The sequence below is a fragment of the Rhinichthys klamathensis genome, unplaced genomic scaffold (assembly GCF_029890125.1).
Source record: "Rhinichthys klamathensis goyatoka isolate OS25496 unplaced genomic scaffold, OSU_Roscu_1.1 h1tg000165l_1, whole genome shotgun sequence".
NCBI lineage: Eukaryota > Metazoa > Chordata > Actinopteri > Cypriniformes > Leuciscidae > Rhinichthys > Rhinichthys klamathensis.
This window is the reverse complement of record NW_026606697.1, coordinates 1,976,107-2,001,771: the sequence shown is the minus strand read 5'-3', so window position 1 is coordinate 2,001,771 and position 25,665 is coordinate 1,976,107. Positions and strand designations below refer to the sequence as shown.

Genomic DNA, 25,665 nt, shown 5'->3' with positions numbered 1-25,665 from the left:
AAAAGGTCTCATTTTCAGAAAGCACAGTACTGGATGCAATAGTTTCTCCATGTCCGAGCATCATGGAAGAGAAAAATACTGTAAATAATACCCTTAAAGATCGAATTTCAATTCTCAGATCCACAGAGCAGACATTTCATTCAACTCTATTTTAGGAGTATTTCCAGATGATGTAGAAATATCACAAGCAATATTGTTCCTAAGTGTCTAAAAGTTCAAGTGTTTCTAAATTCTGTGTAAAGACGCAGTGTCATATAAAAGCAATATACGATATGCCAGTTCTGAGGCAGCTTAAGTTAGATGCCACATCAGAGTTGTCTTTTTTTTTTTTTGGCCATTGCAATTTCAATCAGCAGCTTGAAAGAATCAACATTCAAACACAAAACAATGTCATGATTCTGTGTATTTATGCTGCACGCTGTAATATAATGCACAGATGCAGCTTCGGTGCTGCCATAACGGTTACAATCACGGTCAAAACGGTGCTCAATATGAATGAAATTGAAATTAGAAAACCTCCAAGAGATGTTTTAAACATTGTTATTATTGCCAAACATCCCAACAACAGCACAATTACATATAAATGCCAACATGAAACATCAACAACATAGTAAAAAGTTAGGCTGAACAAACTCTTCAGAGAAAACAAAGAACTGTAAAGAAACTGTAACAGTAACATCTATACATTAACTTAGTAAGAAAGTCATGCTCATGCCTGAAAGCTGAACGATGTTGATGTTTTGCTGCTGTATCGGAACACTGACAGACAGCTGTAGTGTAGTGTCAGTCTCACAATTCGTGTCTCAGTCTTTTGAAAATATTCTCTTACACAAAAATAGTACTATTCGAGAACAATCCCTTGAAGCTGCCTTCAATGAGAACAATCAATTTCATGTTTTCATTCAAGTCAATTGGCACTTTATAGCAGTCTCACCGCTTCACAAACTCCTAACACAAAACAACACATGTGATTGTGTTTTAAAATCCTGGCCACTTATACACTTGCATTATGCATCAGATTAAACTGACACATTTATATTTAAAAAGGAAAGAATTAGGTCATGGTCTTTATTAAGTACTTTTTAAAGAAATGTGACATTTCAGTAATATTTTCAGTAAAGAGCTCTAAAAAACAATTGTATTTTCCTTTCAAATGAACACAAAAATATCCATATCTCACTTAAAAGTCGTTAGTTTTAAATTTATATATGTTGGTAATCTTTAAAACAGAATAAATGTTAAGTTTCTCAAGAAACCTTCATCCTTTTTGGTTACAGCAAACCGTAACAATCCCAACACAAACAATACTTTATTGATCGATTGCTTCAGTTCTTCTCATTCTACATTCATTTGTGAAACGTAATCAGGTTTAACCAACTGCTGGTTTTCTTAAAAGATGCTACACTCAGGACATACTTTAATGTCTGTCATGAAGATCTTCGGGACGGTGGGCTGTCAAATGTTCCTGAAGCTCAGAAAGGTGTCGGTTCCACAGAAAGTGTCTTGCGATATCCTTTGTGAAGATGAACGCACCATGAGCAGTGCTGTGAGGTTATCGTGTGTGAGACATCAGCCCTGCAGGTCAAACGTCCTCAGACACTGGCTAGAGCAGCAGTACGCTACAAAACTCACTGTGGTTCTGTGGAAGAAAACAGAGAAAAACTATTAGCACTTATAACATTCTCCCCTGGTTTCACAGACAAATCTTAAACTAGTCCCAGACTAAAATGCATGTTTGAGCCGTTTTAACTGAACGCAACTTGCACTGACACTTCTTAAAATATGTCAGTACCATTGTTTTGAAAGACATTTTTTTTCAAAGGCATGTTTATAAAAGCAATTTAAATGCCCTACTTGAACTAAGGCCTAATCCTGGCTTAAACTGTGAAACCAGGCCAACATGTTTCAAAATTTTGAGTTTGTGCTTAAAGGGATACTCCACTTTTTTTGGAAATAGGCTCATTTTACAACTCCCCCAGAGTTAAACTGTTGAGTTTTACCGTTTTTGAATTTTTGAGTTTTAAATAGAAAAAATATCGAAACTCTTTGGTCATTTTTTTTTTTTAGAAATGCTAATGGTCTTGTCCACTCCAATGCTAAGCTATGCTAAAAGTGGTACCGCCAGAACCGGAGATCGGCTGAATGGATTCAAAAACGGTAAAACTCAACAGTTTAACTCTGGGGGAGTTGAAAAATGAGCCTATTTCCAAAAAAAGTGGAGTATCCCTTTAATGAAAACACTTGATATGTACAAAACTTTCAAAACTTCGAATAAAAGACAATGCAATAATTTGAGGTATATTATATGAAGTTTTGCATTAATCAGAATGTGTGTTTTTGTCAAGACGTGACCACACGCAATTTTTTGGATCTTTTTTGGCCAATAGCGATATCTTACACAGTCACTGGCCACTTTATTAGTTACACCTTGCTAATTGGTCCCCAGAATGGTCCCCCTTTTGCCTTCAGATCTACCTTAATTCTTCGTGGGATATAGATTCAACAAGGTTCTGGAAACATTTCTCAGAGATTTTGGTCCATATTGTCATGACAGCATCACGCAGTTGCTGCAGTTTTGTCGGCTGGACATCAATGATGGGAATCTCCCGTTCCAGCACATCCTAAAGGTGCTCTATTGGATTGAGATCAGGTGACTGTGGAGGTCATTTGAGTATAGTGAACTCGTTGTCATGTTCAAGAAACCAGTTTGAGATGGTTTGAGCGTGTGTGTTATCCTGCTGGAAGTAGACATCAGAAGATGATAGACTGTGGTCATAAAGGGATGGACTTAGGTAGGCTGTGGCATTTAAACGATGCTCAATTGGTACTAAGGGGCCCAAAGTGTGCCAAGAAAATATCTCACACACCATTACACCACCAACAGCCTGAATCATTGATTCTTCAAGGCAGGATGGATCCATGCTTTCATGTCGTTTATGACTAATTCTGACCCGACCATCTGAATGTCATAGCAGACTTTGAGACTCATCAAACCAGGCAATGTTTTTCTAATCTTCTATTGTTCAGTTTTGGTGAGCCTGTGTGAAGTGTAGACTCAGTTTCCTGTTCTCAGCAGACGGGAGTGTCACCGGTGTGTGTGTTCTTCTTCTGCTGTAGCTCGTCTGCTTTTGGTTTGACATGTTGTGTGTTCAGAGATGCTCTTCTGCAGACCTCGGATTGTAACGAGTGCTTATTTGAGTTACTGTTTCCTTTCTATCAGCTCGAACCAGTCAAGCCATTTTCCTCTGACTTCTGGCATCAACAAGGCATTTTTGCCCACAGAACTGCCGCTCACTGGATATTTTCTCTTTTCTGGACCATTCTCTAGAGATGTTTGTGCGTGAAAATCCCAGTAGATCAACAATTTCTGAAATACCCAAGACAAGCACATCCAGCACCAACAACCAATGTCAATCATGCCAAGTTCAAAGTCACCTAAATCAGCTTTCTTCCCCATTCTGATGCTCAGTTTGAACTTCAGCAGATCGTATTGGCCATGTCTACATGCATCGAGTTGCTGCCGTGTGATTGGCTGATTAGATATTTGCATTAACGAGCAGCTGAATATTATATAATTGAATATTGAATATTTATCAATATTTGAAAATGAATCAATGTGGGAAAAAAATAACTTGATAAGAAATAAATCTGTAAAATAGACGGATTAAAACTTTAGTTATCAACTTTTTGATTCTGTAATCAATCCTATTATAGTATTTTTTCCCAAATAAAGAAATAATTACAAACATGACTAAAAATCAAATAAAAGATAGTAACCAAGTAAGACTCTCACCTTACCAATAACCAATACAGTGTCAAAAACACAGGTCAAACGCAACATTTAGCAAATTTCTTGTATGGTTAGTTCAAGTGAAGCAATCTCACATGTAAAGAGATGATGTTTTAAATCATCCCTTTCATCCCTGAGCACTCAAAATATGCAGATATGCACACATAAGGGAGGTTATTTTACTCCCACAACATGCTTTCATAAGCATGTTGATGAAGTGATATTGAAACAGCGAGGGTTTCCAGCTATATTTTCACTAAATACACGCTAACCCGATGACCTGCGATTGAAAACGGAGAGTATGAAAGGTGAAAAAGAAGCAAATGGAAAAGAATTCCCTTAAACAAATAGCTTCCCTCTCTTTTTTTCGACCAGCGCTGGTCTGCAAACGACCGTCGAACACTCAGGGTAAGAGGTAATTGGCGAGTGGATTAGATCTCTTAATGCACGTGAAGTAGCTGAGAGCAGCAATCCAGCAGGCTGATTCAGTTACGCTACTGGATGTTGATACCAAAACCACAGCGTTGCATTACAGATGGAACATGACGGGTATCAGAGCAAGCACAGCTCAATTCAACCAATCAAACAAGCACAAAGATGAGGAGATAGGGGAAGTGAGAGGGGTCAGAGAGTGTGTGTGTGTGAGAGAGAGAGTTTTCTGAATGCAAGATATGAGATATATGAAAGAGAGTATGTTTTTGGTAAATGAATATGCACATAACAGCAAATGCACATGCATTCTGGTATTTAATATTGAGCATTTAATATTCAACAATAATATTGATCTGCCTGCACTGACACCATTATATGAGAACTGAACTGAGCTGGACGATGACATCACGGTTTTCTCCAGAGTGGCTATATATATAAATGAACTAAATTAATTACTTTTTTACAACAAAAATTAGCCATCACTGAACTTACTTAAGCTTGACTGTGACGCTATTTTCTTCTGGAAACAAACTTTGTTGCATAATTTATTTCCTGTTATCACTGTAAAGCTGCTTTGAAACAATCTGTATTGTAAAAAGCGCTATATAAATAAAGGTGACTTGACTATTACTCAATCCCAGAATGCATGTGCATTTGGGGGCATCCACTACCGTTCAAGTTTGGTAAGTTTTATGCTCACCAAGGCTGCATTTATATGATGAAAGCAAAATACAGAAAAATCGTAATATTGTGAAATATTATTACAATTTCAAAGAATTTGTTTCTATTTTAAGAGAACTGTTTCTGTTTTTATATATCCCTGTGAATTTTCAGCATAATTACTCCAGTCTTCAGTGTCACATGATCCTTCAGAAATCATTCAATCATTCAGAGAACATTGAAGTACAATGAGAGCGATTCAAAAGCATGCAGAACCGCCACTCTTTAATCGCTCTCGTGGTACTTTGATGTCGGTCTGCGCAGCGCCACTTCAAGTCGAACACACCTATCTATACATTTTTAGAACCAGTATAACTAAATGTGCTTAAAAAAAACATTGCCTGTGTTAGCTTTAATGTTAAAAGAATTTAATGTGAGTAGCAATATCATTTTGTGTGACCTTTATAGCATACTGAAAGTGACAATTGGATAATTCTAGCCTGGTTAAAACCAGACCATTCTCAGTTGTAACTGAGTTATGGTCTGGCAAAGCTTCATAGACAAATCATTTCCAGAGGGGCGTCACCAACGGACGTCGCGGGTAGACCTAAAACCAATCAGAGCGATGAAGGTGATGACGTATGCAGAGCGGCGGAGAATCTCCGAGTGTTGTTCTTTGCTCGGTTTTTAACAAAAAGGAAACGTTCAAATCGCTTAAAACAGACGCGATAGCTGATTCGAACGAGTGATGTTCGACGGCGGCATCCATCTTTGTAATGTAGGCTACAAAATCTGCTTCAAAATCCCAGCGCTGTCGTCATCGTGTAAAGCCCGCCCCAACGTTTCTGATTGGTGCCTCGATTTCGACGGATTGGAAATGGGCTTGAATGAGCTCTTTGCCAGACTAACTTTCAGAGCAAATCTAAATTTGCCGGAAGATGTCTGGGTTTTCCCAGGCTAGGATAATTCACCTCAGATCTTGAAAATAAATTAAAGGAAACAAGAACTCAATGTGAACAAACAAATGTATTCTATGACAAAGACTGTTTCAGTCATTCAGTGTGTATTTTTAATTATGTTAAAATAGTCTAATATCTATGAATTTGATTATGTAGTTAAAGGATTAGTTCACCTCAAAATAAAAATTTCCTGATAATTTACTCACCCCAATGCCATTCAAGATGTTCGTGTCTTTGGGGCGGTACTTTCGCCTACGTCCAGCGTGACCTTTCCAACGTGATTACGTAATGCCTGGCGCATCGCAGACCAGCACAAGACAAAGAATTGTGGTTAAAAAATACTGTATATAATTATTATTAATTTTTTTTTTTTAAATGACCGATCTTTTCTCTACATAAGACCCTCACCTGGGATCGTGCAGAGCCCTCTGAAGCACTTCAAAGCCCTTTGAAACTGCATTGATTTGGACTTCAACAATTTGGTTACCGTTGAAGTCCATTGTGTGGAGAAAAATCCCGAAATGTTTTCCACAAAAAAACTTAATTTCTTTTCCACTGAAGAAAGACATGAACTTCTTGGATGGCATTGGGGTGAGTAAATTATCAGGAAATTTTCATTTTGAGGTGAACTAATCCTTTTATTTCGTTGCGAGTGCAGTGCACTTGCAGAGAGAATCCACCCACACACTCATCCAATTGGCTGTCATTTTTAATTGCTTTTGTCGCGTCTCGTAGTCGTGTCTAGTGCGGACAGACAAACTGCTTGTCACTGGAATCTTATCTTATTGTATCGCGTCTGCCAGCTTAGGACACAGTGTAAAGTGGAAATCCAAAACACACACTTGTGATATGATGTTACCACAGCATCAGTACCTCTTGTGCACCCCTGCGAGCGCAGTCTCTCTGAGCGGGAACAGTTTGGTGTAGACGATGGTGAACATGGGCTGACTGCAGCGGTGACAGTGACCCAGAGGACACCGGACGACTTCCAGTAGACTCTTGGGCAACAGGAACTTCACATCTGCACATACGGATTTGCACAAACGGATTTGTAAAGATCGTATTTCACGTGATTTTTTTTGTCGTTCACACTTGCTAAATAGGATTGGATTCCAATCGGATATGCACAAAAATCAGATTTGGACTGACAGTCTGAACAAGACATGTTTTAGTGGTCAAAACATTTGGTTGGTAAATGTGAAGAAACCCAATGCAATTGTCGTAGGTTTGTTTGCGACTCTTACACTTACCGGTCCAGTTGTGGGCCGCATGTAGGACTCTGCATGCCAGCTCTTCCAGAGGCAACACGCTGTCAGTCTCGGAGCCGATGGCCTTCACTTCAGAGGGCAGAGGAACAGTCACATCTCCAAGAGTCAAGCAGAGCTGCTTCACGTCAGAGACCTGACCAGCTAGACCACATCTGTGCATGCATACAGATAAATAACCTGGTATGAACATCGACACATTAGGCCAGGTGTCCGTCTGAAACAGCCAGGGATCAATCACACCAAATATCATGAGAAGCAATATATAGCCATATCAGCACTGTGATACTTTTCCCGACTTAAAATGTCAGAACACTCTTGCATTTTCCCACCTAGACATTGTTACTGAAATGGTGCAGATTCTTGTGCCAGAGTCGGTGCTCAGCTGGAATATCTGAGAATCTCTCTTTGGAAAGTGTGCAACGAAAGCAGCAGAGCGTGTTAAAAGTGGACGAGCCAGATTCAAGTTTATAGTTTATAGAAGAACTTTTTGTGAGATTTACCAAAGTGAATCTTGAGTTTTGATGTCTGTGTGAGGCAAGTAAACTCTTACATGTGTGAAAAAAAATCAATGTTGTTTACTTTCAGATGGACGGAAAATCTGACCAAAGACTCTACACACATTTTCCACTAGTTTCTGCCGCACCGTTTGTCAAGTAGCTGACAGGGTCAGGAGTGCCACTATCTCAATAAGTTCCACTTTGTTGAATGCCCATCTATAATTATGTCAAAACATCTATTTCAGATTTAACTAGCCATAATGGCACATTAATACATAAAAAAGGCATAAGGTAACAGAAAAAGGATATTAAATCTTATTCTCTTGTGCTGAATCTAATTGTTGCTTTATGTCTTTATAATTCAGCTGGGAAAAATAACACATTAATTTCTGTCAATTTCAACAAACCTTAAAGTGGTGGGGGGGATAAACGTACCGCTATATAGTATTGACAGAGAGTGAAACATCACCAAATACACTGTATAAAAGGCACCGATCTGACATTTAGTATAATGGGTTTATGTAAAAGGTTCACTTAAATAAAAATGTGTTATTATATTTTTTATGTTTCTAAATATTGTTTCTATATACAAATTTCCTATAAATTGTAGTTCTGTCAAATCGATTAATTGCGATTAATCATATCTAAAATAAAAGTTTGTATATGTGTTTGTAAATATATATATATACACTCACCTAAAGGATTATTAGGAACACCTGTTCAATTTCTCATTAATGCAATTATCTAATCAACCAATCACATGGCAGTTTCTTCAATGCATTTAGGGGTGTGGTCCTGGTCAAGACAATCTCCTGAACTCCAAACTGAATGTCAGAATGTGAAAGAAAGGTGATTTAAGCAATTTTGAGCGTGGCATGGTTGTTGGTGCCAGACGGGCCGGTCTGAGTATTTTACAATCTGCTCAGTTACTGGGATTTTCACGCACAACCATTTCTAGGGTTTACAAAGAATGGTGTGAAAAGGGAAAAACATCCAGTATGCGGCAGTCCTGTGGGCGAAAATGCCTAGTTGATGCTAGAGGTCAGAGGAGAATGGGCCGACTGATTCAAGCTGATAGAAGAGCAACTTTGACTGAAATAACCAGTTGTTACAACCGAGGTATGCAGCAAAGCATTTGTGAAGCCACAACGCACAACCTTGAGGCCGATGGGCTACAACAGCAGAAGACTCCACCGGGTACCACTCATCTCCACTACAAATAGGAAAAAGAGGCTACAATTTGCAAGAGCTCACCAAAATTGGACAGTTGAAGACTGGAAAAATGTTGCCTGGTCTGATGAGTCTCGCTTTCTGTTGAGACATTCAGATGGTAGAATTTGGCGTAAACAGAATGAGAACATGGATCCATCATGCCTTGTTACCACTGTGCAGGCTGGTGGTGGTGGTGTAATGGTGTGGGGGATGTTTTCTTGGCACACTTTAGGCCCCTTAGTGCCAATTGGGCATCGTTTAAATGCCACGGCCTACCTGAGCATTGTTTCTAACCATGTCCATCCCTTTATGGCCACCATGTACCCATCCTCTGATGGCTACTTCCAGCAGGATAATGCACCATTTCACAAAGCTTGAATTATTTCAAATTGGTTTCTTGAACATGACAATGAGTTCACTGTACTAAAATGGCCCCCACAGTCACCAGATCTCAACCCAATAAAGCATCTTTGGGATGTGGTGGAACGGGAGCTTCGTGCCCTGGATGTGCATCCCACAAATCTCCATCAACTGCAAGATGCTATCCTATCAATATGGGCCAACATTTCTAAAGAATGCTTTCAGCACCTTGTTGAATCAATGCCACGTAGAATTAAGGCAGTTCTGAAGCCGAAAGGGGGTCAAACACAGTATTAGTATGGTGTTCCTAATAATCTTTTAGGTGAGTATATATATATATATATATATATATATATATATATACACACACATACACCCACATTATATATTTACAAACTTTTATGTTAGATGCAGTTAATTGTGATTAATCGATTCGACAGCACTAATATATTGTAATTATTATGATCACAACTTGCAATAATTGCTTTAATGAGCTTGTTTCTGCCTAATAGAATACATGATGTTATCTAACTGCATGATTTGTATTATCTTAGAACTGTACATCCTGAAATATAGAACCACCTGCTCTCTGTGACACAGTCACCTTTAATAACAGATTACTCTAGATTGTAATGTAGAAACATGCGTTTACTTTAAAGCTGCTTTGAAACAATATGTATTGTGAAAAGCGCTATACAAATAAATGTGAACTGAATTCAATTTTGAATGTTAGGTGTGATTAATCACAATAAATTACAAAAATCGGTGCAATTAATTAGTCATTTTTTTTAATCGATCGACAGCCCTACTTTATAGGAATGTTTAAAACATAAAAGTTGTGATTTTGATAGCATACTACAACGACAGAAAAGAGCTCACCCACTGCAGCCGATGACTTTGTTATAAAGATACGAAGGGAGAGCCTTCAGATGAGTGTTGTTGTCCACAAAGACAAACTGCAGCTCCATGGAACGCCCCATATCTGACAGAAATATAAAACATCAGTATCGGCAACAACATCAGAAAATCCACCTGGTACTCGTGAAATATAGTCCTCTGGAGTCATAAAAGAGCTGTGAAACAGAAAACCTTCCCCTTAACTGTTGCTCTCAAAAATGCTACAAATGTTATTAAAATGATTGGTTGAGTCCTGTTCAAAACCATTCAACAAACATAAACCTGTGACCTTATTAGACCAGATATAATGTTATACAGTATTATTATTATAGCCATTTTATAAATTGAAGCTGTGGTTTACAGTGAATTTCTATTAGATGTTCTAAATTCACTGTAAACCACGGCTTTATGAGTCTTATTGCTTTAATAACCTTTGGTCTGCTCCTCGCATAAAGCATCATATGGCTTCAGAGAACTTGTATGGAGTATTTGGACTGAATTTAGACTAACTAGACTATGGAAACTCTCGTTCAAAAGTTTTTGGGGTAGGATTTTCCAAATGTTTTTGAAAGACGTTATGCTCAACAACACTGCATTTATTTGATCATAAATACAGGCAAAACAGAAATATTATAACAATTTAAAAACACTTTTTTATTCGAATATAAAATGTACTTTATTTCAGAAATTTCAGCAGGCATTACTTCAGTCACATGATCCTTCAGAAATCATTGTAATATGCTGATTTGCTACTGAAGACAATACTTATTCTTAATTTTTTATAAATAAATTTTTTATATCTTAATTTTATTATTTATTTATAAAAGAATAGCATTTTATTCGAAACAGAAATCTTTTGTAACATGTTTTACTGTCACTTTGGATTCATTTGCATTCTTTCTAAATAAAGGTATTAATTACTTTTAAAAAAAAACTGACCCCAAACTTTTGAACGGTAGTGAAACTTGAATACACTGCTTCTTTGGGTCTGGGTAGATGACAAATAAGGGTGAAACAGCATTTTTTTTAAACAAAGTTCTAAATTGCTTGAGATTGTATGAATTTGTAAAGTTCAAATACTGTTGTTTTTGAAACTGTTAGAGGTTAGCAGATTTTTTTTCTCATTATGTAATTTATTAAGCTTTTCTCACAGCTCCAGGCAAAATATGTCCTGCGGTGTGACATGACATTACTATAAAATTCAAATATTGAAATATTATTAATTTCAAATACAAATCAGGTATGTTTTAAGTTTAAAAAGTATTCTTAAAGAATAATTATTAAAATTCTTTTTTTTCCTTTTTTTCACAGCTGTTTTTCGATTATATTCTTAGCTTGTGCCATCTTTTACCACTCACTCCAGTGGAAATATTGTGTAAAATTAGAAAAAATATTTGAAAAAGTTTTTTTTTATATATTTATATAGGTATATTATGCAATGTTTTCAAATGCATATAATTATTTAAGCTAGTTAACATAGTAAAAGTCGTTTAATTGTGTTTGAAGTGATGTCACACCACAGGACATCCCGTCACACCACAGGACAAAATGAGACACTGTATGAACATTTATGGTGAAATTTATTGAATACTTTTGTAACAAACAAATTCATTTGCATCTCTATTTGAACATTAATGAAAATGCAACATATAAGTACAATCTTATACATAGTGAACAAGACATACTGAATAATTAACATTTTGGAGTCGTCAAATCAGACCCAGTCATAAAGCCCATTCATTTCTATTTTTAACTTAAAAGACTAAACAAATATCTTGTTTCTCAAGAGAAAGTCATTAAAATCATGCTAAAATAATTAAAAGCATGTTAAAATCATCAATTCAGCTCTTTGAACAAAGATTCCAGTGAACAAGAGAAATATGACATTCTGGAGTCGTCACTAATAAAAGTTCAGACCATAAACACGACAAGCTGTTAGAGCCCATCTATCCATCTTCTTCCGCTTATCCGGGGCGGGTCGCGGGGGCAGCAGTCTAAGCAGAGATGCCCAGACTTCCCTCTCCCTAGACACTTCCTCCAGCTCTTCCGGGGGGACACCGGGGCGTTCCCAGGCCAGCCGGGAGACATAGTCCCTCCAGCTATGGAGGGACCCTCCGGTTCTCCTCCTGGTGGGACGCGCCCGGAACACCTCCCCGGGAAGGCGTCCAGGAGGCATCCAGAACAGATGCCCGAGCCACCTCAGCCCTCTCGATGTGGAGGAGAAGCGACTCTACTCTGAGCTCCTCCTGAGTGACCGAGCTCCTCACCCTATCTCTAAGTGATCGCCCAGCCACCCTGCGGAGAAAGCTCATTTCGGCCGCCTGTATCCGGGATCTTGTCCTTTCGGTCATGACCCACAGCTCATGACCATAGGTGAGAGTAGGAACGAAGATTGACCGGTAAATCGAGAGCTTCACCTTGCAGCTCAGCTCCTTCTTCACCACGACAGACCGGTACATCGACTGCATTACTGCAGAAGCTGAACCGATCCATCTGTCAATCTCTCGTTCCATCCTTCCCTCACTCGTGAACAAAACCCCAAGATACTTGAACTCCTCCACTTGAGGAAGGATCTCTCCACCAACCTGAAGTGAGCAAGCCACCCTTTTCCGACTGAGGACCATGGCCTCGGATTTGGAGGCGCTGATACTCATCCCAGCCGCTTCACACTCGGCTCCAAACCGTCCCAGTTTTGCCCTCTTTCTTTGCTCATGCCTAAAAACGGACAAAAATCACTTTAAAAACAATGATCAATGGCTGTTAACATACACATACAACAAACAAATGAAGACAGATATATATTTATGTTTAATATATGTATAATATATGTATATTATGTATAATGAAGACAGATATATATATTTAATATATGTATAATATAGGTACATTATATATAATATTTACAATATTTGTTTAATATATAGAGAGACAGATATATATTTATATTTATGTTTAATATTGCAAACATAACAGACGAGAATCTAGCTAGACATCTGACTTAATTATGTCACACTACAGGACGGGCTGTCACACCACAGGACTTTTCACCTTTGCAGCCATTTTGAGTCATTGCTATACAAGACTGACCTTGGGCATTACAGTAACTGAATAAGTTCATTGTTTTAAACCTGAATATGATTCTTTTCTAAAAAATATTTTCCTTTTTTCTCGAACTAGATCAGTCACGCCACAGGACTATCAAAAATAGACACGTTCATGCTCTGACAGAAATGATGAAATTGATCAAATTAATAAGAGATTAACACTCACCTTTTAACCTCCTTAGCACATCCAAACATCTGGGGGACTTCCTGGTAGGGGGCTTGACTAAAGAACCCCTATGGCTGTCCATGTAACTGCCAGTACAAAAATCTAATATCCTACGTCACACTGCAGGACATCGTTTGCGTTTCAAAACTAAATGTACTGTAAATATTATTTTTGTACTTTTTAGCATTTTGAAAACTTAAGTTAATTAAGTAAATACATATAAAATAATGCCAAGGCATTTATTAGCTGCTCCAAACATATTTGCTTTATTTTACTAATATTTACATTTGATGAGTTATCAATGTTACAGTCACACCGCAGGACATTTTGCTATTCACCTTGAAATATGAACAACCCCAAATACATTGTACGTCCCAAAATCATAATATTGAATTAAAATGATGTTCTATGCCCCACTGATATGTGTTGTTTTAGTTGAGAAATGCAGTTCAGTAAACATTTACACTTAATTACAGAAAAAACATGCGTCACGTCATCTGCCTGTCTGCCAAATGCACAAATGTAAATGTATTGTAAATGTTCTCTCGATCCGCTCACCCAGGGGCAGTGATGTCAGGCAGTTGGCAGCCATGGAGAGCTCATTGAGGTCGGGCAGCAGACAGAGCTGGCGAGGAAGACACTGCAGCATGTTTCGGTCTGCTGTCAAACACTGCAGGGACAGGCACTGGTGCAGACGCTCTGGAAGAGTCCTCAGGTGGTTCATGGACACGTCCAGAGTCTCCAGCTCTCGGAGATCTCCCAGCTCTACCAATATAAGTCAATATACATTTATGTTCTAATTGGCATGAAACAGAAGTTGCGGTTGTCTTTTCTTCCCTATTATGACTTACATCGGAGTGAAATGGCTTCTCGAACAAACAAACAAACAAAAATGTAGGACATGACTTGATTTTGTCTATGGCGATTTGATTGGATTGTTGTGGTTTGCTATTGGTCGATCTCATGTGAGTGACAGATAGCCCCACCCTCACGTCAGTAAACACATCATCAGGGAAGAGATGTAGTTGCAAGAGGGAGGGGAAGTTATTTTGATTAAAGATTACAAGGGCACATGAATTAAAAAAATAATGATGTGCATGCACAGATAAATTATTCATTATAAATACTTCAATATTCCATAAAAAAATCTGAATTGTCTATTTTTGTCCATGCTGAGTATAAAGTTTCAAGTAAGAATCAGGTAATAACAGGATTTTATAACTAGGGCTGTCAAAATTAACGCATTAACGCATGCGATTATTTTTTTCAGTTTAACCGGAAAAAAAATATTTAACGCAATTTCCGCAGTATCCATTTTTTTCCCTGTTATCCTTTAGTTATCGTTACATTATATGATAATGCTCTTATTCATATATCCATGCTCAAAAAGTGAATAAGTGGATTATAATTTAGTACCATTAAAATCCCCTAAAAATAAAAAACTATGAAATAAAAAAAACATTATCGAACTAAAATAAAGTACAATCATTTCATTGAAATAAAACAAATGTCATTTTTGACCAACACGTCAAGCGTTAATCAATCAAAGTACAAATGAAACCGAGAAAAATAACTCACTGCTCTTGACTGAATAACTTTTGTAGCTTTAATAAAAATTAAACTACATTTCATTTTTAATTTATGCAGTGAAGACTTTGAAGAATTTGATAACTTAATTAAATTTCTGTATATTTCCTATCTGTTAGATCAAATATTTAAAATATACTGTCTTTATGTTGTTTCTACAATAATTTTGAGATTAAATGTGAATTTTTTACAACATAAAAATATAATAAAAACTTTAATGTTAGGTGCGATTAAGCATGATTAATTACAGAAAAAGTAATCGATTAACAGCACTAATTATAACTATAGGGAGTGTCTTTATGGCTTCTTCTGGAAAAAAATACAAGATGATACATTATGTAATATTGAAAAGGAACTATAATTGTGTAAATTCAAAAATCACACTTCTTTCAAACATGTGTGCAATGCATGTCACTAGATCAAATATGCTAGAAACTGTTGTAAAAATTCACTGTAAAACACTTAGTTTGGAACAATTCACATATGATAAATTAAAGCCATGAACAGTCTCGGCTTCAGATGAAACATTACCCAATTAAAATGGAAAAGAACAATAAAAAGACTGATATAAAACAACTGCGTGTTTTGAAGCAGAGCAATTAAAGAGAGTGTCAAAGAGCTTAGTCATTTTCCCACAGTCTCTTTATGAAGTTTTACTCCTCAGAACCATTTAAGTGTCATGCTGAGCGCAAAAATCTCTTCATTAAATGAAGTTTAATAACTGCAACATGTACTGAAGTTTAAAAGCTTCTGGTGATGCAGTGTCCTCATACTTAGCTGGTGAGCGAAGAAACGATTGGATGCAGTTAAAGCTGATCAATTACACAAGAAAAAATATCTTGTGTTACAAATAATGTCCATGACAGAATAAAGGGGCTGTTTACCTAGAGACATTTTTAACTACAAAGTTGCAGAAAGAGGAATGAAAACTTTCCTCTTTCGCATTCTTCTCGAATCACTTAAAACAAAGACTTCATTCAACCTTTGGAATATTTTGGTTAAATGCAAAATGCATGTATTTCTATGTAATCCGAAATATTATTTTAATGCTGGGTAGCACAGGTAAAGCATAAATATAATATACAGCAATTAATGTTTTTGTTATAAAATGATTATTATTCTATTATTAGATCTTTCTATGCATGGAGGAATTGATAATCACAATAATCAGTTTCAGCAGCTCAATCATTCTCAGTGTTTTTGATAAATGCTGATAAATCTGCACGACTCACCTTGCGGGAGGAATTTCAGTTGATTGTTGGCCAATCGCAGATGTCGTAATGAGCGCAGTTGACCAATCTCTGGGCAGATGATTTGAAGAGCGTTGTCACTCAGGTCCAGTGACTGCAGCTTCACAAGGTTGCCAATTGCTGGAACAACAACAACAACAACATACCATGCAATGCATATTGTATCTGACATCAAAATACTGATGTATATAATTATAAAATTAAATTACCTTGAGGAATTATAGCAATATTGTTTGAGTGCAGGTATCTTTAAGAGAAGAGAGAAGAAAAGAAAAAAAGTTGTGGGATTACATTTCATAATCTCGTTTTTCATCAGATGCAGTAAAAATGTAACTAAAATAATTTAATTCAACCAAACTCTTTGCCCATCCAGTCATCTAGTTACCGGTATTTATGTATGGGTGATAAAACACCACAATGACTCAGGGACATCTACTGGGCAACAGTAATATTACAGTTGTACAAAACTTACTGTCCATTGTTATAATAACAGCATAAACCAAAGTCACAAGAGTATAACAAAGATAAATACTCACAATTCAATCAGGTTGGGAAGCTTCTGAGCCAGATTCTCTGGCTGACAGGAGGAAAACAGTATTAGGATAATATAGGCAAATATATCATTACAATATTTCAATACAGGGCTGAAGACTAACAGCACTGGGACTGAGATCTTACAAGGGATGTGAGTGAGTTTCTCTTCATGAAGAGACGCTCCAGGAACTGCATCCCTTCATCTCTGAGGAGCTCGACAGGGAAGTTGTTGAGGTTTCTGTAGTTCAGGAAAAGATTCTTGTGTCGCTCTTGTTTGGCCATAAATATTGCTGCATGGAGTTCAGCGGCCATGGCTGTGAGAACCGTCTTTGGTTGAGAGAGTTTTTCCCTCTTTCAACTTCTACTTTTAAAAAATAAAAGATACAAAAAATAAGCAAGTAAATCAGTCATGTTGATAGTCATATTCACCCCAAAATCAAATGACAGATGAATAGAATAAAATAATAGTAGTAGTAGTAGCAGTAATATTGGATCTCTCACTATTCTTCATATTGATTTTAATGGACCAAAGGCAATGTACATAATTTGCAATAGAAAATGCTAGTAGTAAAACCCTGACAGACACTATAAAGTTAGGCTACTTATGAACTGATGTTTACTAGTACAGTAACGTTAGCTATAAAAGCATTATGTAATGTAAAATACCAAATGACGTTACACTAACAGTATGAACCAATACGAGCTCAGATATTGATGCTATACTGTACTGTACTGTTAGTCTGTCTAAGTGATAATACACGAGAGTAAATATAAACGTAAGTCTCTGCAGAAATCTAACGTTAATCATAATAATTGCGGGCCAGCTCGTTGAATGAATGAAAAAATAAAATTTACATATGAAATACACAGCACAGCAATAATTATCATTGATGAATTGCAACTTACATTACATCCCTGTAGTAATGAAATGGTCCCTGTTTAAAACCTCTGGAGTTGTTTTTGTGCCGCACTGGTCTTCCGTCTGAGAGAAAGCGCGTCACTGGATACAGAGAGCATCATGGGTAATGTAGTTTTCCTTACATCAAAGCCGCTAGAGTATATATTATAATGTAATATATTTACTATACAAATATTTTACTATAAAAGTTATTTAACTTAAGAGAAATGTGAATGACATTTTATGAATGTCAACGCTGATATTTTTGAATGTTTTTGATGCTTTTTTGAGTCAACTACTACACAAAATAGCTGATCACTGACATGTTATTATTAAAAGCTACTGCTACCAATGTCGATTAACTTATTTATAATAATGCTTTATTTAATTATTCACATGACATCACTGACACAAAATACCTTCCTGACATGCAATTTGTAGCCAATGCAAATGAAAATATTATTTAATTAAAATATTTATTAATATGCTCTCTGTCTGCATACTGACAAAATTGAGTTTACAGTTCTTTCGTAATCATTCAATCCTACTTAAAATGCAAGAACAGACATCACAAAGCTATTCAACTGGATTTATTATAAGTATTTTTGAGCAATGTGCCACCATAAATACAATATGTTAATCTTCTCCATCTACACTCCTGGGACACATTTAATTTGTCTTCAAATGTATACAAAAGAAAACAACACAAATAAAGTTAATAAGTGCCTTTTTTAATCAGAACAGCCAGGTTTGAACAGACTTGGACCACAAAAACTTTTTCCATTCTCCCCTCCCCCGTTCTGGATCTGTAACCCCTTTATATAACCAACACACACATATCTAACACATCTCAACAGTTCACTGAACAACCAAACAGTTTTGCTCCACCAGCATCAGGGAGTGAAATACACAACACATCCCTTCTCCAGGTTGTAGATGGCGCCATCAGACCACGAACACCTCCGATGCTCTCCTCTCAAATGTCTGGACTTCAGTGAGATGATGGAGAGCAGCAGTTTTCAGCAGCAGGGTAGAGCGAGCGTCGAGGAACAGGTCACTTCCTGTCCCGTGGACGCCCGCTTGAACCTTCAGCCCTGAGAAGATCTAGCCCATAGTCAACAGATCTGTACTGACAAATCAATCATTGGTCTGAGATGGTCAGAGGAGAGCATTAGGATGGTGATCTTGGACAATCGTTGATTTAAAAAAATCGGAATTATGAAAAATGCAGAAAAAAAATGACCATATTTACGAAGGCTGTGGAGGAGGGCGTGATGTTGGTATTGCTATTTGATTGTTGTTGGATTTGTAATTATTTTTGCCAAATTGGACAAAAAAAATCTGACGAATTTCGCCAATTTAAACATTTCCCTTTTTATAAAAATGCTTTAGTGAAAATTTACAAGAATATCTTAAATCTGGATTTATAAAATGCATATTTAATCAGCCCATGAGTCATTTTTGTTAAACTGCTATGAAATACGACATGGGGGGAAAAAGCTATTGGCTCATAAACCAGTCATTTCAGCTAACAAACGTCTCCAACCATTTACATTTATATTGCATCTGCTCAATTATTATTCTTTTTTTTTTATTATGCTTTGTGTTGATCTTTTTTTAGTTTGGGCTGAGAAAAAATATGTTTTCCAAAGCCAGCACAAAACTTATATACATTTGATGCACCTGACAAACAGCAAAAACTTACAGAGGGAACATACATAAATCCACTTTTAGTTTCAACGAACATTTGGTTTCTGATACAAGTACAGTATTCCAAAGAATGTATAATGAAAACTTAAAAATAATAACAGTGGGATTCAGAGACATGAAAGGGAGAGGAGATCAGAACCATTATATCCTCAAAAATAAATCCATTCGAATTCTTCCATCTATTGACTTTTGCCCTCAAGTTAAAAAAGATGGATAAGTTAAACATAGACAACATTCCAGCACATTTGGAGTCAACTGTCAGACCTGTTCTTGTTTTAATAAATAATAAACAAATTTAAGCGAGATCCGATAGGAAAGAAAGCAGCTAGTCATACAAAATGTCCGTAATTCGGGGATTTCTCCACTCCGAGATTGTGGTTTGTAGCGTTTATGAGGTTTTACCCAGATACAGAGAGCAGTAATATTGTCCTTTTCATGAAAAAGGTCAGATGTACTTTATATACAGGTACATAAAAAAAGAGTGAGGTAGATAAATGTCTGAAAAAAAAAAAAAGTCCCAATGTCATGAAAAAAAGCATATAAAAATATCTAAAATGTTGCACTTAATCAGGGGGGGGGGGGGGTTACAGTGATTATTAAACATATCACAAAAACAAGAGAGAAGGAAAAAAAAAAAGAAAAAAAATAAATAATGAAAATAAAAAGGTCAGGATGGGGGGGAAACATAAAAGGTGACAGTTTTTCCTTCCAAAAAAAATGAAAACGAAAGTCCCAAAAACTGGCGCTCGTAGTCAAACCTGTATCTTAAATGTGAACTATGTTACAAACACAACTTCTGCATAGAGATATGCTGAATCATATCTGTATAATCGTTGTTTATCAGGCTCTGCTCGGAAGAAAGGAAACGCAGAGTTTATAACATTTACAAAGGGCGGCAGGATCAGTCACAAATAAGGCTGAACAATCAATCCAAAGTATGAGACGAGTCTATCTTCAAGGCAAGCGATGAAACGAATTCAAACTTTGCCACATTTTTAGTCATATCTTGTCGGTTACAGAGGAATGAATGATGAGAGAACAAAACATTGGATTCTGAGACCGAAACATTGAGGAGTTTGACCTGAGAGTATTTGTTGCGCATTAATGTGATGAGAGACACAGTGTTCACTCGCGTCGAACGAGGTGCCACCATTAATGGCATGAAGAAAGAAGTGTGTTCTATTGCCGGTTTCGCTATCAAAAAAAGAAGGCATTAAACAACTTTACACTGGAAAACTCAACTGTTAGATTGAACCTTCTATTGTTTTGTTTTTTTCGTCTCGTTTCGCAGAACTATAAGCATCATAAATTGGACTGTAGTGGAAAGGCAAAGGATTACACCTGAAGAATCTCTTTACAATTTTACAACCACAAAAAGAAAAAAACAAGAATAAAATAGCAGCTTTTTTCAGCACAGACATATAAATGATCAATCTGAACTGTAAAAAAGGTACAAAAGTGACCGACAAACGACGCACACGCTCTGTGGTCCGAAGTACGACTGAACGACCAAACGAGAGAATTCTTGTGAAGATTTCAAATAACACAATTTTAAATATTTTGAGCTTCTTTTTGACCCAATTCCCTTCTTTTTTTTTTTCTTTGCCATGTAATATCTGCTGCATTTGTTCTTCCATTTTTATTTCATCCGAAATGCAAAAAACCCAAAGCGAGAAGATAGAGAAGTGGGAATCAGGGAAATGTCACTCTATTGATTGTGTTTTAAACTAAAAGATGCTTTGGATCACCAGTGTAAAAAAAAAAGAAAAAGAATGCGGACATTTTTGCATATGTTGGGGGCTTGTACAACAGTATACAATTTGGCTACATAAAAAAAAAAGAGATTTGGCAGATTCGTGAATTTCTCCACTATGTTGCACAGCCAGATGATTCGGAGAGAGTGGAAGCCGAAGATCTCCGTATCTAGATTGGAGTTGGGTCTTACTTCTAAGATGGGCGGAAGAGGAACTCTCACACCTTTCTCTAATCTAGACGCACGTCTTTGGAAACAAAGACGAGAGCAAGCGCTTCGATGTAGGATTCGCTTGGAGATATGCAGAGCGTTTCGCAATAATGCCACCGTACCACTACTGGCTCTGATAGACCTTCCAAACCAGGTTTGGAAGTTTAGAAAAGTAACAAAACGTAACAAAAACAGTCGGCCTATCGAGTGCGAGAGTGAAGGTCATGGTTTTTTCAGTCAGTGATCCAGTCTGCGGAAATAACAAATGAGTTCATGTCAATCAATTCAACGATTCAATCGAAATACACAAAAAACAAAGAAAATTCAAACTTTGTCCGTTGAGGTATGATTGAAAGAAATTGATTGCCTGGACTCTCAGTTTATTTTTTTTTTCTTTCCTTGTCTCTTTATTTTAATATTTCTTCTCAGGAGACCACACAGTGGCTTGACAGACAGAGACACGTCCGTGTTTTCGGAAACGGGGTCGGGCCGCTGATCAGCAAGCCGACGACTGGGGCAGAGGCAAGGCACGCTCGTTCTTACGCCCCCCGTTCATGTGAGCGTAAGGCTGGGACTCGTCAAACGGGCTCCGGAGAACCATGGAGGGCCCGTTTGCCGCCGATGCGGGGAGCGGGTGCTTGTCCGGGGAGCTGGGGGAGGAAGGCGGTGACGACGGGCCGGCCGGAGTGGCGGAGCACTGGGGCGCAGGGGAGCACTGTTGAGGGGAGGCCAAAGAGGGGGCGAGGGGCTGCAGGCTGGAGGACGGCTCCAGAGGAACGTTCTCCATGGTTCCCACGTTCTCCATGTCCAGCTCTTCCGTGTCGGGAGGTTTGTTCTCCTCGCTGTAGAAGAAGCTCGTCTCCTTGAAGCCCTCCTCCAGGTCGTCCTTGAGGCTGCTGATGATCTCCAGGAAGGACGGACGCATTTTGGGGTTGAACTGCCAGCACATGCGCATCAGCTCAAACCTGGAAGATCAAACAAAGAGAAGCTAAGCGACATGATCTTCAAGAAAACATCAGAAATGACCGGCTGATATTTGGCCATGTTGAGACTATCAGCATCAGATGACATTCAGTCTGATAAACAGAAGAGTTGAAGTCAGCACAAAATAATATGATTTTTTTTTTCATTTTTAGGAATTTATATATGGCTTTTAGGGAATGTTGTGTTAAAATGCTATTGTTAATTTGTATTGAAAATATTTCCTTATACTTTGTGTTGTTTAAAAAAGTCAATTTCCAATTTAAAATATATATACTGTATATTATATATAGAGATGGCCATTAAAAAAATCATTGTAAATATTAAATGTACTGTGTATATATATATATATATAAAACATTATATATTATATACAATATAATACTATAATGTTTTTAAAATAAGTATCTTATGCTCACCAAAGCTGCATTTATTTGATTACAACGACAGTAATATTTCTATTATTTGAATATTTATTTTATTTGAAAACAGTAATATTGTGAAATAATGTTTTCTATTAGAATATATTTAAAAATGTAAATACAATTAGCATCATTACTCCAGTCTTCAGTGTCACATGATCCTTCAGAAATCACAAAACGTTAATTATTATTATTATCAATGTTGAAAACATTATTGAAAAGTTATGTAAAAAAACAAAAAAAACTGGATTCTATATACAAATAAAGTATTAATTATTAATTTGTATTAATTTTAAAATTATAATAACATTTATATATATACAACACACACCAAAGGCTACATTAGCCGAAAAGTTTCCGACAATGCTAAATTGCATGGATAAAATGCAAACCATGTATATTTACATACATTCATAGTATTACTGAACATTGTACTATTTTATGATTGTTATAAAATCACTCAAAACATCTTGTTTATACCGTCCACGCCTACTTTGCGCAACTCTGAACAACAGGTGGCAGTGTGACGAATCAGTAACATAAACATGCATGCTATCAGCGGTTACGTCCTAAACACAGCTGCAGTGAGCTCATGGTGAATGCTGTGACCTCTTTACTACACAGCAAACACAGAACTGTGATGAAATCACACGGCAAAGCTGGAGAGAGCTGTAAAGGAGGCCCGAGAGCGCCAGCGAAGGGTTACGGAGAGAAAAAAAAACTAAATAAGACTACGATCTCGCTGACACTTGAGCATTCCAGTTCACCATTTTAATTATACACAAACAGACTAAGAATACCAGAGGAGTCTGCTGAAAAAAAAAAAAAAAAATTGTCGGATCCCTGTGCCAGCTCACACACTAGTGGAGTAACACACACCATTAGTCTTACAAACACCAGCGCCGGCTACACACCCACACACAGCTAGCGCAAACATCAGCTGACAGTTACAAATACCCGTGCACCACATACACAAACATTCACACCAGCATATCCAAGTGCGGTATTTTCACCGTTACACACACACACACACACACACACACACAGGCTTTTGGCTCTCCAGCTGTGAGACAGGGATTGGACTCACTGCCCTCAGTCTCCAGCTTGTTTTTCCTGCATAGCACTAAATGAAGTTTCCATTGATGGGGAAGTTCAGTCGGATTTTAGCACCGCCAGTGTTAAAATTGCTATAGGAACTAGACTAAAGCCTGCAGTAACCTTAGAAAGTCTGAATGTTTTAGGGCCAACAACAAAATATGGATTTTTTGATATGATGAAAATTCTAATTCAAAATGCAAGTGAGAAGATATATTAATGCATTCATGTTGGTTTCACACCTTTTGGAAATAAATACAATACATTCAAATTTACACTATCTATCTATCTATCTATCTATCTATCTATCTATCTATCTATCTATCTATCTATCTATCTATCTATCTATCTATCTATCTATCTATCTATCTATCTATCTATCTATCCATCCATCCATCCATCCATCCATCCATCCATCCATCCATCCATCCATGTATGTGTGTATTTATTAAATTACATGTTGTTAAAAGGCTAAATTGAGTAACCATAAAGCAAAAAGTAGTTTACTTTCAAAACAATTTCAATGTAAATATTATTCATTTTTGAATCATGAATATCATTTAGTTTTCTTAAGGTTATGCAATTTGACCTGACTAACTTCATCTTTTTAATATTATTTATTTATTTTTCATGGCTGACCTTGCTATTACAGCGGTCTTAATATATAATTTATTATATAATAAATAATTATAAATTATATATAAATAATTATAAATTATATATATAAATAAATAATAATAAATTATATACAAATATATAATTATATAAAATATATTATATACCGTAACGATTCATACTATTTAAAATATCCAGAGAGCTGCACCAAATCTTTTACTTTTCTCAGATCATACAAAAATATCAAAATGAATTCAACTCATTCAATTCAACAAAACGTGAAAAAAATAACAGTAAGAATAATTGTAAAGATTTAAGGTAACGGTTTTGCATTAGCATTAATATAAGGAAATATCGCTGCGCTGATACATTTTATGAAAGCACTGAAATGCATAATTCAGTCTGATTTTGTTACATAGAATTCCAAGTGATCCTGCTATAGCTTCTTAATAAACAAAATAGCTGGCCATGTTGTGAGTAAGATGTCAATTACATTTTCAAGGCAGAAGTCAACATTTTACTTCTGTGAGAAACGGGATATTAGCAACTAGAAATAACTAGAAAGAATGTAAGGAAAGACTTGATTTCATACATCAGAAATAGATTGGAAAAGTGCATGTACCAAAAAGGAAACAGGCGGAAGGTAGAGAGGGTTTGAAAAATGAGGTCTTGATGATGTAAGCCGAAAAAGAAAATCATTTCGGAGGCGGAGCAAGATCTTTTGATAACACTTTACTTAAAGGCTGTACTGTATATATAATGCATTAGAAAAATATTTTTAATGCATTCATTATTACTGCACCTTATAATGCATTGTATAGTCTGATGAATAATTGTAACCACCGTAATAATACATTATTAAGCTCATCAATTCACTGAACACACCTTTAGAAAGTAAAATGCATTAAAACATATAACCAATTTCAGATGTAACAAGGAATATGCAAATATTAAAATGCATTTTAACTTTGGCTACTAGCCATTAGCCACATATTAAAAAAAAATATATATAAAATGAATTATAACGTATACCATAAATACTTTTATAATGCATTATAAAGAAGGGCTTTAATGGTTACAAAGTATTACAGAATCTAAATTTTAGTACAGTCCAAATGTTTTCCTAGTTATGAGGCAGTGGCTTTTGCTTTTTTGTGGCAATTTTATTAATAATATCACATCAGCTGCATGAGCACCATCGCTCAAAGCCTTTGTTCCAATCGCTACACTGCACATAATTTCCACTTTTAATCTAATAGCTGGAC

General features: G+C 36.5%; 2 protein-coding genes across 3 annotated transcripts in view; both read right to left on the bottom strand.

Annotated features, from left to right (window-relative positions):
• Positions 1-1,293: 1,293 nt before the first annotated feature.
• On the bottom strand, positions 1,294-17,714 carry lrrc28 (leucine rich repeat containing 28). Of its 2 annotated transcripts, none has more exons than XM_056259183.1 (10): positions 17,623-17,714; positions 16,861-17,080; positions 16,719-16,759; positions 16,392-16,429; positions 16,165-16,302; positions 13,904-14,110; positions 10,058-10,160; positions 7,092-7,261; positions 6,715-6,862; positions 1,294-1,639 (listed from the first exon to the last, which is right to left on the bottom strand). In XM_056259183.1, the coding sequence occupies exons 2-10, from the start codon at positions 17,026-17,028 to the stop codon at positions 1,570-1,572; spliced, it is 1,083 nt and encodes a 360-aa protein (XP_056115158.1). In that variant the 5' UTR covers positions 17,029-17,080; positions 17,623-17,714; the 3' UTR covers positions 1,294-1,569. The 2 variants fall into 2 exon arrangements, with proteins under 2 accessions (XP_056115158.1, XP_056115159.1); XM_056259184.1 differs by having other exon boundaries at positions 16,861-17,077.
• Positions 17,715-21,670: 3,956 nt separating this feature from the next.
• igf1rb (insulin-like growth factor 1b receptor) overlaps positions 21,671-25,665 on the bottom strand; it is a 98,329-nt gene continuing 94,334 nt past the window's right edge. Inside the window, exon 21 of the mRNA XM_056259182.1 lies at positions 21,671-22,252. Coding sequence (XP_056115157.1) covers positions 21,784-22,252 — 469 coding nt within the window. The 3' untranslated portion in view covers positions 21,671-21,783. The remainder of the gene's footprint in view (positions 22,253-25,665) is intronic.

Excerpts from the sequence above, each read along its gene's own strand:
- lrrc28 (XM_056259183.1), bottom strand. The coding sequence starts at position 17,028 with ATGGCCGCTGAACTCCATGCAGCAATATTTATGGCCAAACAAGAGCGA. Across the intron at positions 10,161-13,903 it reads CCTGACATCACTGCCCCTGG|ATATGGGGCGTTCCATGGAG; the intron begins GTGAGCGGATCG and ends TATTTCTGTCAG. Across the intron at positions 1,640-6,714 it reads CTCGCAGGGGTGCACAAGAG|AACCACAGTGAGTTTTGTAG; the intron begins GTACTGATGCTG and ends TTTCTTCCACAG.